The following is a 14,906-nucleotide window of genomic DNA, read 5'->3' on the forward strand; positions in this document are numbered from 1 at the left end:
CTTCGAGTCACCCGGTCTCCCCCCACGGCCGCGCTGGCTTCGCGCTTCCCTTCCGGCCACTGACAGAGATCCGGGCTGGGCGGGGAGGGCGAGCGCGCGGAGGGGGTGGACCGAGGGCGGGGAGGCTCGACGGAAGAGGAAAGGGAGGGCGGCGAGCTGGCCGCGGAGGGGTGTGGGGCGTGCGGAGTGTGTGCGGAGGGGGAGGCGGGAGGGCGGGAGGCGAAGAGAGGGCGGGAGGCGGAGGAATGAGAGCGCGAGGCGCTTCTCGTCGGCTCCTTCGCCCGGACGGAAAGAGCCGAACGCAGCCCGAACGCTCTATTAAAATGGCGGCGGCGTCGGCGGTGGCCGCGGCGTCTGGTCGGTGAAGTGACTCTGCTGCTTCTCTCCCCACCCGCCCCCTCCCTCCCTCTCCCCTCCCCCCGTCCTTCCCCCCCTTCCCCGCCGCCGGCGCCTCAGCGCCCCTCCGGCCTGCGCACCTCCCCTCGCCCCCCTCCTCTCCCCCGCCCGCTCCGGGGACCGCCGGCCCCCTCCCCCATTCTCCTGCTCCCCGCCCCGTCCCCGCCGCCGCCCGCCCTCGTCGCCTCCCCGCCCCGCCGGCCGGCCGGCCCACTCCTCCGCCTCTCTCCCCTCCCCCCCGCCGGTCGGGATCAGTCAGTGCGATCCGAAGCGGGGGAGGGGGGGGGCGGCGGCCGAACGATGTGCGAGAACTGCGCAGACCTGGTGGAGGTGTTAAATGAAAGTAAGTAGTCGCGGCGGCGGCCTGTCGGGGTGCACGGTTTGGGGTCCCCGCGCCGCTTTGCGGCCTCCCCGAGCTGCCGTGGCCTGCGGGAGGCGACAGCCGAGCCGGGCGGCGTGCGGGCCTAGCGCCCCGGGAAGGTGCGCGGTGGCGCGGCCGCCGCGGCGCCTCGGGCCCAGTCCGGCCCGGTTACCTGGGCGCCCGAGAGGGGGCCGTCGCGGGGCTCCGGCCAGGCCGGGCCTGAGCGGTCTCCGCTCTCGGAAAGTTTCCTCATTACAGGTGTCAATTAACGTAGGCACTAATGAGCCTTCGCCTCCTTCGCCCTGCCGGGAAGGTGAGGGGAGGTGGGGTCCGAGGACGAGGCTCTCCTCTGTAGTCGGAACCCTTCGACCGTCCGGCCGCCCTCTTTGATTTTCAGCGTGCTGCCTAGGCCTCTTACCTGCTAATTTTCATTAAACTCCCTGCGAGGTGGTTGGTGGTTTTCCCCTCTCTTGGGGGTGTGTGGGTTGTATTAAACCTTTCTCTCTGACCTTAAAAAGCTGAAAATGAGCTGTGATAGTGATGACTGGAACCTTTATACCTATTTTAAAAAAATTAGTTAATGATGTTTCTTCTTAGTGTACCATTCGTCGTTTTAATGGTAAATTCTGTTCTCTTAAGGAGAGCACTGTACTACAGGTACCATCCCGGGATAGTCATGGCCTGTCTCCTGGAATGAAAGGCCTTATTCCGTATGCTTTTATTACAGAGCGTGCACTGCTCTTTTCTAGTTAGATTCCTTTCATTTATTTTACTCCAGACCCTTGTAAGACGGTATTTTAGCTTAAAGAAACAAGACGTATTGCAAATTAACTATTTCTGGGCCCAAAGGCCTAGTTGGAGGAGGTGAATTAGATAAAAGATTAATTTACAAAAAGTTGATTGTTGAGAAAATGCTCACTTTCGAACACCTTTTGTGGGTTTTGGATTTGTGTTTTGTGTGTGGTATTTCGAAAGACTTCCAAATTGTCTATTTTCTAATACGATTCTTAAAAACAATTGATTATAAAGTGTATAGTCTTGTTTGTGTTTGAATTTTACTTTAATGACCAAAGGCAATAATAAAAGTGGAAGGGTTCTAGTTTACTTTCAACTCTGTATTTACTTCCTGACAGGTGGAAGCAGGCTTTTGCACAAATTCAAACTATACAGTATTTGTGTCATTCCAGATTTTCCTAGAATTTTAAGGTTATTTGTATTTATTTTGAGGTACTTTTATTTTTGGTGTAGGTGGTTTATGAAATGATGATAAACTTAATTCCTTAGTATTTGTTTCAGTGAACTCTATTTTAAATGTCTCGGATGTCAGTTGTGTGATTATGGCTTGGTTTTTCTGAAACTGGAAAATGAATAGCTTTGCTATCTTATATAAGGAGAAAACTGCTTTTAATAGTTTTGTTGGTGTTTAAAAATTATTTTAAACCGAACTATGACAATTAATTTTAAACATAGTATCTAAAGAAACTAAAGTTTGTTAATCCTTATTACCTTTTGAAAAGAGACATAATGAAGGGTTCTATTGAAGGTTATTTGGGAAACCCCTAGAACTTTGTCTAAAAGCACTCAAAAATGCAATCGATTTATGGAGTTAGAAATTTAGCTTTTGTTACCTTTAATTAAATACGGTTAATTGAACCAGGTTCACAAAATCTGGCCATGCAGACCCTTTAAGAAACCTGTTTTAATGAGCAGATAAGAAGGATTTTCTGTTTGTGTATAAGCCAATGGTTTGGAAAAATACTTTGTTTCTTAATATTTCCTATAAAGCTCAGTTTAAAAATTTGCCCTTTAAACTCTAATCTGACAATGAAGCTTCCTTAAAAAGAAATTACTTCAGTAATTTTATTTGTAGGTTATACCAAGCTATGACTAGTTGCTTCTCCACTGCCCCCGCCCCCAGTTCTTTTACAGTTGTTTTCATTTTCCCTTTGTGTAGTTCCTGTATCTCAAACATAAGATGCTCAAGTTCCCTGAGAGCATTGGGTATTACTATATCTCATTATGGTAACACTTAATCCATGACTGGGTTGGAGCATAATGGCTGGAACTTGATAAAACTTGTTGAATTAAAGTAGGTTATAAATCTTTCTTGTAATCTCACAATAATTCTATATTAAGTCTGTCCTTTTTTCCCCCAAAGGTTGTGCAAAGATGAGCATCAGTTCATCCTTGATGAGAAATTCAGACTTAAAGTCCCAAAATAATGTGCTCAGTATTCATCTTTCAATATAACTCCCCATAACAATTTAACCAAGAGAAGAAATAAAATTAGTATATCTTTAGGTGGTGTGTTGGATAGAATTAAAATACCAAAAACTTATTTCTTGTCAAATTTACAAACACTGATCAAACCTAAAGAAGTCTTCCTGGACACACCAGTAAGTGTATAATCTAAAAATTTTGTGTTTTAAATGAAAAGGTAGACATGATGTGGATAGTATAGCTTTATATCTGATGTGCTCGGAGTTTTGATAAGGTTAAGGAATTCCTATGAAACGTTTATTTTAAAATCTGGCAGAAGGTAATGTAGTTAAACTAAAAATTGATGACAGAAGATAGTATATAATAGCTTCCTTTGTCATCAGTTTTTGATGAGAATATTAATATTACCAGTTATACCTCTCGTCCTGCTGAGAATCTGAAGCTCTCAGCATAGAAACATATACAGGTATTCAGACACAGTACAGTTTTGCCTGTAGGTTAAGGAAGGGCCCACTGAAGCGTGTCCATGGAACCAGGCTAAGGACTCGGTAGTAAGGACCTCCTTATACCCTTTTTTAGTAGTCTTGACGGGTATCTTAAAATTTGAAATTGCATTTGAAAATAGCATTTGGCTTTAGTGTTAGAATAACCAGTTTCAACAGTACTAACATATTTGAGTTTTCATATTTTTTTCAATGCTTTGTTTTTAATAAGGAAGATGTTTTAAAATGTGGAATGTATTGAGTGAACTTTGCGCCTATCAGTTTGTGGGGTTGCATTCAGTTTAGGATATAATTTTAAGTTTATATTCCTTTGCTTGTTCTGTTGACTTTGTATATTTGCTACTTTTATAGCTTCCCTTGTGAGCTAGTTTACTAAATCTAAAAGCATTTCTGGATGTTGAGAAGCTGGAGACTTGAAATTATGCTTTGGGCCATCAGCGTAGCTAGGTCAACTAGTAAATTGAGGTCACTGTTTGCCTTGGTGGGGTAAGTTTCTCGAGAGCAGAGTGAAAATGGCTTTAAATGTACATCCATCTTTTTTTTTTGTTTGATTTATTTATTTTTGGCTGTGTTGGGTGTTCGTTTCTGTGCGAGGGCTTTCTCCAGTTGCCGTGAGCGTGGGCCACTCTTCATCGCGGTGCGCAGGCCTCTCACTGTCGCGGCCTCTCCCGTTGCGGAGCACAGGCTCCAGACGCGCAGGCTCAGTAGTTGTGGCTCACGGGCTTAGTTGCTCCGCGGCATGTGGGATCTTCCCAGACCAGGGCCCGAACCCGTGTCCCCTCATTGGCAGGCAGATTCTTAACCACTGCGCCACCAGGGAAGCCCTACATCTATCTTTTAAACCATTTGTCTGTTGTGGATTTTACTCTGTGTGTTTAGTGAATTAACACTTTACCAAATGTTTTAAATGGGCAATTCATTTGTCGTTCCTAACTATCTTTTGTGATAGGCAGGAGCAAGTATTAGTATCTCTTTTTTTTTTTTTTTTTGGCCTTGCTGTGCAGCTTGCGGGATCTTAGTTCCCCTGCCAGGAATTGAACCTGGGCCAACCGCAGTGAAAGCGCAGGTTCCTAACCACTGGACCACCCGGAAATTCCCTAGTATCTCAATTTTAAATGTGAAAACATTGAACCTCAGAAAGGCTAAGTGGTTTGCTAAAAATCACCTGTCACCTGCTTAGTTAGTAGTCAGATCTAAGCTAGAACTCAGGATACTCCATCAGTATTTGCATTTTTATTTTTAAAGTATACTTTATTGAGCCATTTGTGTTGGGAACTTTTTGCATTCTTTGAGGTAGGTACTTTATCACCTTTTTTAGATAAGAGAACCAAGGCTTAGAGTTTACATAAGTTGCTTAGAGTCACATGACTTTATTTGGTGGAGTCAGGATTTGCACGGGACTTAATCTCACGTTTTCTAGAAGCCCATGCTCTTTAACCATTATGCTGTGCTGTATAAACTTTACGATGATCTATTCAAATGGAAGACATTATGAGTACTGAATGGCAAAGTAAAAAATTACTGAATTTTTATGTGTTTTCACAAATTTGCGCATAATTCTGTGGTAATTGTAGAAAGAATTTAAAAGTGGTGGTAGAGACATTGCTTTGGGAAAGATCCCTGGTGTTCACCTTACTTGCTACAAGTAGTAAATTCTTCCTTCTCCTAAAAGAAAACAATAATAATAATAAAAGTGGTGGTAAATGTAGCTGAATGGGAATGTCTTAATATATCTTAATGTTGTTAGCAATGAGCTCTTTAGTAAACTACACATTTCTGGGGTTTTTAAAAATATAAGTATATAGGCATGAAATAATCATTAGTAACATAACGTTTTCTGATAGACATTTAATTCTGAAATTTGAACTGATCCTTAAAATTGGAAATTTGATTTTACTACAATGCAAAGTACCAAATTTTTAATTTGGTAAATTAATCTTGCTAAGAATATACACTCTTAAAACAGTTACTATTTGAAGTACTATTTTTCAAAGATCAAAATACAATTTCAACTCATATCTTTATAAAGTAACTTATAAACCATAAAGCACTACAGTGTGTAGATTTTTTTTTTAGTTTTTTTTGCACACACACACACTGTATTTTATTTTTACAAGAGATAAATAGACTGACACCAAGCATTGTAGTAGATTTTTAATAGCAGACTGTTTGCATTGTCAGTGATAGCTATTGATAACTAGGTTTAGCACTATATTCATGAAACGTGTTAATGTTTCTTATATGTTTAATAGTGGGGCTTTCCTGGTGGCACAGTGGTTAAGAATCCGCCTGCTATTGCAGGGGACACGGGTTCGAGCCCTGGTCTGGGAATATCCCACGTGCTGCGGAGCAACTAAGCCCATGTGCCACAACTACTGAGCCTGTGCTCTAGAGCCCATGAGCCACAATTACTGAAGCCTGTGCACCTAGAGCCTGTGCTCTGCAACAAGAGAAGCCACCGCAATGAGAAGCCCGCGCACAGCAACAAAGACCCACGGCAGCCAAACATAAATTAATTAATTAATTAAAAAAATTATACGTACTTAAGTTACAGACCATCCCTCCCCCCCCCCCTTTTTTTTAAATAGACAACAGCCTCTCTTTCTGGATGCTGAATTCCTTAAAGTCAGGGGTCATATTTTGTTTCTTCTTTTCCCAGTACTAATATAGTGCCTCGTAGAGAGTAGGTGTCTAGTGAATATTTTAGTTAATGAAAAGTTTTTGTAGAAGAATATGAGTGCCTAGGCTCAGTGTTCTTGGGCCTATTGTCAGTACTGATTTAGATATGAGAGTTTGTGGGTGAATTATGCTGAAGGTGCAGATTATATTACATATATTGCTAATTCATAAATCAGTAGGTATGTACTTATAAAAAGTATCCACCCTAACCAACTGGGTTCTAATTTTTTTTTTTATGAATTTATTTATTTATTTATGGCTGTGTTGGGTCTTCGTTGCTGCACGTGGGCTTTCTCTAGTTGCGGTGAGCGGGGGGTGGCTCTTCGTTGTGCTGCACAGGTTTCTCATTGCGGTGGCTTCTCTTGTTGCGGAGCACGGGCTCTAGGCGCCCGGGCTTCAGTAGTTGTGGCACGTGGGCTCATTAGTTGCGGCTCACGGGCTCTAGAGCGCAGGCTTAAGTAGTCGTGGCGCGTGGGCTTTGTTGCTCTGTGGCATGTGGGATCTTCCCAGATCAGGGCTCGAACCCGTGTCCCCTGCATTGGCAGGTGGATTCTTAACCACTGCACCACCAGGGAAGTCCATTATGTTCTAAATTAATAGATAACGCAAAAAGGCAAAAATTTTTCTATATAGGTGGTGAGATTTGAGTCTGTGGGATGAAATTTCACTAAATTACTTTATTTATTTATTTATTTATGGCTGTATTGGGTCTTCATTGTGGTGCGCGGGCTTCTCGTTGCGGTGGCTTCTCTTGTTGTGGAGCACGGGCTCTAGGCCTGTGGACTTCAGTAGTTGTGGCACGTGGGCTCAGTAGTGTGGCTTGTGGGCTCTAGAGCACAGGCTCAGTAGTTGTGGTGCACAGGCTTAGTTGCTCCACGGCATGTGGGATCTCCCCGGACCAGGGCTTGAACCTGTGTCCCCTGCATTGGCAGGTGGGTTCTTAAGCACTGTGCCACCAGGGAATCCCACTAAATTACTTTTATTTAAGACTTTATATACCAGGAAAATAATTAGACTTTTAACCTTTTAATGTGATTAACAACTGTTAACGTTGTTTTTCTCTTAAATTCCATAGAAATTAAAAAGTGTCCAAACGTAGATTACTCAGTTAATTGAGAACTGATGTAGTATGCACCTTGCCTTCTCTTGCACCTTTTTTTAATAAATTTATTTATTTTATTTATTTATTTTTGGCTGCGTTGGGTCTTCGTTGCTGTGCATGGACTTTCTCTAGTTGCGGTGAGCAGGGGCTACTCTTCGTTGCGGTGGGCTGGCTTCTCATTGCGGTGGCTTCTGTTGTGGAGCACGGGCTCTAGGCACGCGAGCTGCAGTAGTTGTGGCATGTGGGCTTAGTAGTTGCGGCTCGCGGGCTCTAGAGCGCAGGTTCAGTAGTTTTGGCACGCGGGCTTAGTTGCTCCATGGCATGTGGGATCTTCCTGGACCGGGGCTCGAACCCGTGTCCCCTGCATTGGCAGGTGGATTCTTAACCACTGCACTACCAGGGAAGCCCATCCTCTTGCACTTTTTTTTTTTTTTTTTTTAACTGTGGAAGAGACAGGTTTCTCTTTCTGCCCTGGCTATAACCTCTTCTAGGGACCTTATCTAGTTTACATCCCCTGAAAGGCTCTTCTCCCTAACCATCGCTGATTGGATTCCAAATAGACTCCTGACCTGGTGGATTGGTGGGACTGTTGTCCATCAATCAGATTTTTTCCTGTCAGAATGTTTGAACTAAAGAGCCAGGTAAGGCTTCCCTGGTGGCGCAGTGGTTAAGAATCCGCCTGCCAATGCAGGGGACACAGGTTCGAGCCCTGGTCCGGGAATATCCCAGATGCTGTGGAGCAACTAAGCCCGTGAGCCACAACTATTGAGCCTGCGCTCTAGAGCCCGTGTGCCACAACTACTGAAGCCTGCGCGCCTAGAGCCCATGCTCCACAACAAGAGAAGCCACCACAATGAGAAGCCTGAGCACCTCAAGGAAGAGTAGCCCCCGCTGGGCGCAACTAGAGAAAGCCCTCGCACAGCAACGAAGACCCAACACAGCCAAAAATAAATTAATTAAAAAAAAAAAAAAAAAAAAAAGACTCCCCACAGACAAAAGCAGATGATTATAGGAACAAGGGAAAAAGAATGTAGACAGATGATGATAAAAAGTAAATAAATAAATAAAAATAAAGAGCCAGGTAACTATGAGTAGCTGAACTAGAGTGAGTGCTTTGGCAAGCTGATGTGAAGGAGCAGAAACACGGAGCAAGTGGAGGAGACTATTTGCGGAAGAGAATTGGGGCAAATTTTTGGAAATAGTTGATATTGAAGCTCTATAAAGAGACAGAAGTTAATATCCTCTTGGCTTTCTTTTTTATTTATTTGGCTGCCCCAGGTCTTAGTTGTGACAGGCTCCTTAGTTGCGGCTCCAGGGCTCCTTTAGTTGTGGCATGCATGTGGGATCTAGTTCCCTGACCAGGGATCACACCCGGGCCCCCTACATTGGGAGTGCGGAGTCTTATCCACTGTGCTACCAGGGAAGTTCCCCTAGTGGCTTTCTAATACTGAAGCTAGTGCTCCTATTTAGCTGTCTCCCCTGTACATACCATTTGAGTTAATGTGCAACCAAAAGAGTTTTGATTCCAGTATTGCCCCATGATGAGCTCTCCTGTATTGGAAATTAGGTGTAATCTTTAGCTGTGAGTGTTTCATTATAATCTGGCTTACTTTCTTGGAACATGTTGGGCAGGTGTCATCTGTAGTGTTTGGTGGCAGGAAAAAACTTAAGAACCTCTATTGTTGCTTACTCATCTCTCTACCAGTGTGTTTAGTTTTTTTGAAGAGAATAAAAGCTTTGTTGTTTTTCATTCTAAAAAGGATACCTGCTTTTTTAGAAAAAAATCAAATAGTGCAGAAAATAATAAAGAAAATTAGGATAACCGAAACTCTGTTTACCAAAGAAATCGTTCATGTTTTGGTAAACATCTCTTAAGTCATTCTTTTCTCTCTTTCCTCAGATACACTATTTCGTGTAAATAAACTGATTGCATGTTACTAATTATTATTTTTTAAAATAAATAAATTTATTTATTTATTTATTTTTGGCTGAGTTGGGTCTTCGCTGCTGCCCGCGGGTTTTCTCTAGTTGTGGCAAGCAGGGGCCACTCTTCGTTGTATTGCGCGGGCTTCTCATTGTGGCGGCTTCTCTTGTTGTGGAGCACGGGCTCTAGGTGTGCAGGCTTCAGTAGTTGTGGCTCGCTCTGGAGTGCAGGCTTAGTAGTTGGGGTGCATGGGCTTATTAGTTGCTCCATGTCACGTGGGATCTTCCTGGACCAGGGCTTGAACCTTGTGTCCCCTGCATTGGCAGGCGGATCCTTAACCACTGTGCCACCAGGGAAGTCCTTATATTATTTTTATTAATAAGATGTAGCTACCTTTCCATGTTAATATGCACTTACATTATCGTTTTTAATGGCTTTAGTGTAGTCTTCCATTACTTGGTCATACTGTAACTTAACCAGTCCTCTAATGATGGGCATTTGGGGTGTTATATGACTTTGTAATTGTCTGATTATCACCTTGAGTATAGCCTCTGAAATCACATTGCTGAGTAGTTCATACAGCATATCTGGAAGGAAATCTGGCAATATGATAAAACTTTTAAAAATTATCCTTCCAACATTAGAGCATGAGTGTAAAGCCTTAATAATCTTAAAGTGTTTATTTTGACTCTGAGGTCTGTGGAGCTGTTTTAGCAATGTATTGGTTCTAAACCACCATAAGACAAATTTGGAAGGGACTTTTTATTCTGGGTAACTTTGCTGCCAGACTCATGAACTTTATTCTGATTATTGAGAAAGGCTCAGTAACCAATGATGAATGTAGAAGTATAAGAGCAGTAGTAAGAGCACTAACTCAGAATAAATTGAGACTTATGAAAATGCTTAAGACAATAGAGCTTTTGAAGTTGTGTTCAAAGTAAGATAAATAAGGGGATAGTGGACCCACTGCTTGGGTGGGTATAATAGAGGGTGGTGATCAGCAGAATGTTGTTTTACTCTAATAATTTGTTTCCATTTTCCCTTCTAAGAGGAATCCACAAACCCTCAGGATAAATCATACATTAAGAGAGACTCTAACCTCTAGATTGGTAAGGAATAATGAGAGCCTTATTAGTAGTGATAAGAGTTAAAAATCTTCAGGAATGGCAGATTCTTTTCAGTGAAGGGGATAGAGCCATGGTTGTGTGTGATTATGAACCTTTAGCTTATTAAATTTCTAGAAAAGCAGAAATTGGCAAGTATTATTTTGGAAGCTATAAGAGAAACTTGCCACTATTAAATAATTAATCAATTACTAAAGAGTGAAAGGATAGTAAAAAATTGATGTGACACTAGTAACTTATGTTAAACCAATCTTATTTTATTTTGATATAGAAGTAAATATGGTAAAACATGGAACTATCACTATAGATATGACATTTTGATTACATGAAGGCACTTGACAGAATCTGAAGCTATCCTTGTGAAAAAAATGAGTTGTTTTTTTTTTGTCAACTTTGAGGGACATCACTGGTGGCAAGCCATAGAATCTTGTCCTTAATTCTTTCTTCTTCAAGATTTATAGTAATGAGCCTCAGTTTTTAAACTATTCCTTTGAGTGGCATTGTCCCTGTTTCAGGGGAGTGAGGATGACTTTGGAATCTGTTTCAAGATGAAAAGCTCATTTTGATCTGTTTTGTAAATTGGGGCTCCATGTAAGATTTTTTTGGTGGGGAGCAAAGGGTGTAGCTGCTTTATAAATAAGCTTGAAAACCATTAACAATGTTGGTGCTGAAAAAGCCAGCACAATATGAAACTGTTTTCTTTTCAAGTATTATAGGTAGTAGTGCAGTGCTTATGCAGTTGGAATACTGTGTTGGATTATATACAATACAGTGACAATCAGCTTCTGAAGCTATTTGAATACTGTGCAGTTTCACATATCTTCATGGCACCTCATGAAAATCATGAGAAATAGAATGATTTGGCCAAGGTTACACAGCTAGTAAGTAGCAGAGCTAGGACTAGAATTTAGTTCTTATTCCTACTCAGTATACTTTTCTCTACCCATGCTGTTTTGTTTTTGTTTTTGTTTTTTTAAAGAGGAACTTGACTTTGGGAGTTGGGAAACTCATGAAAAACAAAGGGACTATAGAGAGATTAATTCTGGCTAAAGTGGATTAGGCAAGGTTTCAAGGAAAGTGGAAGATGAACTGGGCCTTTAACTGGTTGGAATAGTTACTGGGAATGAGGGGAGTGGAATAGTTTACCACGATTTGTGCGACTCTGCATGACATAGGCAATGCTGACCTCATCCCCTTGCTTGCTTTGTTTTCTTTCAGTGATGTTCTTTACTGCCAGTGAGCCTTTATTTTTCCCTGGAACTTAATCACCTTCCTATGCCTTTAATTTTTCAGAGAGGCCTTTATTGAACATCCACTCTAAAGTAGTTCAAGTTCTTATCCTTCATAGCACTTGAAACAGTTCAAACTATTTTTATTTTTTATTTATTAATTTAATTTATTTATTTGGTTGTGCTGGCTCCTTAGTTGTGTCATGCGAACTCAGTTGTGGCATGCATGTGGGATCTAGTTCCCTGACCAGGGATCGAACCCGGGCCCCCTAACATTGGGAGTGTGGAGTCTTAACCACTGCGCCACCAGGGAAGTCCCCACTTACCACAGTTTAGAATTATGTATTTATTTTTATATACTTGTTTAATGTCTTTTTATTTTTTATCTTTAATTTTTTTTGCTGCACCGCGTGGCTTGTGGGATCTTAGCTCCCTGATCAGGGATTGAACCCTCGACCTCAGCAGTGAACACGCAGAGTCCTAACCACTGGACCACCAGGGAATTCCCTTTAATGTCTTTTTATTATACAGGGTTACAAGTTCTGTGATTGCGACTAGCTTACATTAACTGAGTTTCACAGTGCCTACACGTACTAGGATCAATATGAATCTGTTAAAATATCTGAAAAATCTTAAGATCACTGGAGGTGGTTAATGGAAGATGAGGGTAGGCTGGATGTGGTAGTTTTTCCTGTTTTCTCAAATTTTGGGGACATTTCAAGTACTGTCAATCCTTTTGTGATGTCTTGCTCAGCACCCCCCTTCATAAAAAGGTACTTCATTGATTTAAAAAAAAAAACAAAACTCTCATTTTGTTAAGTTGTGTTTAGTTTTGTTTTTTTCCCTGAATGTCCCTTGAGATTAACCCTTACGGATTAAAAATCTAAGATTGGGAATTAGTTTTCGAACCCAAGTTAGGACTCTGTTGCAAGAACCAGAAAGAACACCCCATTTGGCAGAAAGAAAAAGGAGTTTTTTAAAAGCCATAACTGAGCAGTGCAGGTGTGTGCTATGTTCTGGTGTGGTCTACTCTTTTTTTGTTTGTTTGATTTTGTCTTTTAATTGAAGTATAGTTGATTTACAGTGTTGTGTTAATTTCTGCTGTGCAGTGAAGTGATTTAGTTATACATGTATATACATTCTTTTTTATATTCTTTTCCCATTATGGTTTGTCACAGGATACTGAATATAGTCCCTTGTGCTATACAGTAGGACCTTGCTGTTTATCCATTCTATATATAATAGTTTGCATCTACTAACCCCGAACTCCCGGTCCATCCCTCCCCCACCCCCACCCCCCGACCTTGGTAACCACAAGTATGTTCTCTATGACTGTGAGTCTGTTTCTGTTCTGTAGGTAGGTTTATTTGTCTCATATTTTAGATTTCACATATAAGCGATAATATATGGTATTTGTCTTTTTCTTTCTGACTTGTTTGGCTAAGTATGATGAGCCCCGGGTCCATCCATGTTGCTGCAAATGGCATTATTTCATTCTTTTTTATGGCTGAGGTGTATTCCATTGTATATGCATACCACATCTTCTTTATCTATTCATCTGTTGATGGACATTTACATTGTCCCATATCTTGGCTATTGCGAATAGCGCTGCTGTGAACATAAGGGTGCGTGTATCTTTTTGAATTAGTTTTGTCTGGATATATGCCCAGGATTGGGATTGCTGGATCATATGGTAGTTCTAGTTTTAGTTTTTTTTTAAAATAAATTTATTTACTTTATTTATTTATTTTTGGCTGCATTGGGTCTTCGTTGCTGCACATGGGCTTTCTCTAGTTGTGGCGAGCGGGGGCTGCTCTTCGTTGTGGTATGTGGGCTTCTCATTGCGGTGGCTTCTCTTGTTGCGGAGCATGGGCTCTAGGCATGTGGGCTTCAGTAGTTGTGGCACGTGGGCTCAGTAGTTGTGGCTCGTGGGCTCTAGAGTGCAGGCTCAGTAGTTGTGGTGCACGGGCTTAGTTGCTTCGCGGCATGTGGGATCTTCCTGGACCAAGGCTCGCACCCGTGGCCCCTGCGTTGGCGGGCGGATTCTTAACCACTGTGCCACCAGGGAAGCCCCTATTTTTAGTTTTTTGAGGAACCTCCATACTGTTTTCCATAGTGGCTGAACCAATTTACATTCCCACCAACAGTGTAGGAGGGTTCCTTTTCTCCTAGTGTGGTCTACTCTTAATCTGCAGATTCATAACATTATCAAGACTTCATTTCTCTGTGGCTTGCTCTGCTGTGCTTCCTTGGTTTTGACCTTAGTTTGGCCCTTCTCAGAGTAGCAGAAATGGCTACTGCACACCATCTTTATACCACACTGTTTGCAAATCACATATTTATACTACACAGAGCAAAAAAGAGAGAATCTCTTCTGAAACCTACTGTACAAGAACAAGGAAGCTGCTTTTTCCAAAACCTGGCTAGCAGATGGTGCTTCATAGATCATTGGCCCATGTTTTTATCATGGGCCTTATTCCTGAAGTAGAGTTCAAAGAGGATGGATTTTGGTTGGCTTAAACTGATGACCTATTCCTGAAGCTGATCCCACCAAACCTCATAGCTAAAAAACGGTAAGTGTTTCCCCAAAAGAAATTTGGCATGTTGTGATTATGAAGAAGGTGAAATTGTTTTTGGACAGCAAGCACACATATCTAGTACACTGTGCTATACTGAAAACCTTTTTTTTTTTTTTTGGCAGTTTTGTAACTTTTTTTGACAGTCAACGATTAGTTCTTATCCACATCAACTAAGTTTTTGAAAGTGGTGACAGGTACTTAGGTAACCAACGTATAGAGTTTGTCTGTTTATTTATTTATTTTATAAGTGTATTTTTAAAAAATATTTATTTATTTAGGCTGCACTGGGTCTTAGTTGCGGCATGTGGGAGCTTAATTGTGGCATGCGGACTTCTTGATTGAGGCATGCATGTGGGATCTAGTTCTCTGACCAAGGATCGAACCTGGGCCCCCTGCATTGAGAGCGTGGAGTCTTACCAGGGAAGTCCCTAGAGTTTGTTTATTGAATCTTCATCCTCATTGTGTTTTCTGGATAACCACACATGGATACAGTATGGGACATTCCTAATTCTTTGGCTCATACTGTTTTGTTGAGCGTGGTGTCAGTGTGCACATCTGGAGATCCTGTTTTCTTAATGGCAGATTTCTGGATCTCTTTCAGTTCTTGAGGGGCATGCTTCTTGAAGCTGACTCTGGGTGCACTTGTGAATGTTGATGGTATATTCTCTGGTTGCTAACCAGAATGGTTGAATGGCCTTCTTCTCTTCACCCTTCTTTGCAGGAGTCATTCATTCTGCTGGGTCCAGTTTGGAAAATTGAAAACCATTTCTTTTTGTTTGTTTGCTTGCT

General features: G+C 41.9%; 1 protein-coding gene and 1 pseudogene across 7 annotated transcripts in view; one reads left to right on the forward strand and one right to left on the reverse strand.

Moving 5' to 3' along the window:
• Positions 1-226: 226 nt before the first annotated feature.
• USP34 (ubiquitin specific peptidase 34) overlaps positions 227-14,906 on the forward strand; it is a 236,701-nt gene continuing 222,021 nt past the window's right edge. For all 7 annotated transcript variants that reach the window (XM_059943258.1, XM_059943263.1, XM_059943264.1 and 4 more), the window contains exon 1: positions 227-739. In XM_059943258.1, coding sequence (XP_059799241.1) covers positions 697-739 — 43 coding nt within the window. In that variant the 5' untranslated portion in view covers positions 227-696. The remainder of the gene's footprint in view (positions 740-14,906) is intronic.
• LOC132376922 (large ribosomal subunit protein eL31-like) lies at positions 14,268-14,845 on the reverse strand (annotated as a pseudogene).

The sequence above is a fragment of the Balaenoptera ricei genome, chromosome 13 (assembly GCF_028023285.1).
Source record: "Balaenoptera ricei isolate mBalRic1 chromosome 13, mBalRic1.hap2, whole genome shotgun sequence".
Classification (NCBI taxonomy): domain Eukaryota; kingdom Metazoa; phylum Chordata; class Mammalia; order Artiodactyla; family Balaenopteridae; genus Balaenoptera; species Balaenoptera ricei.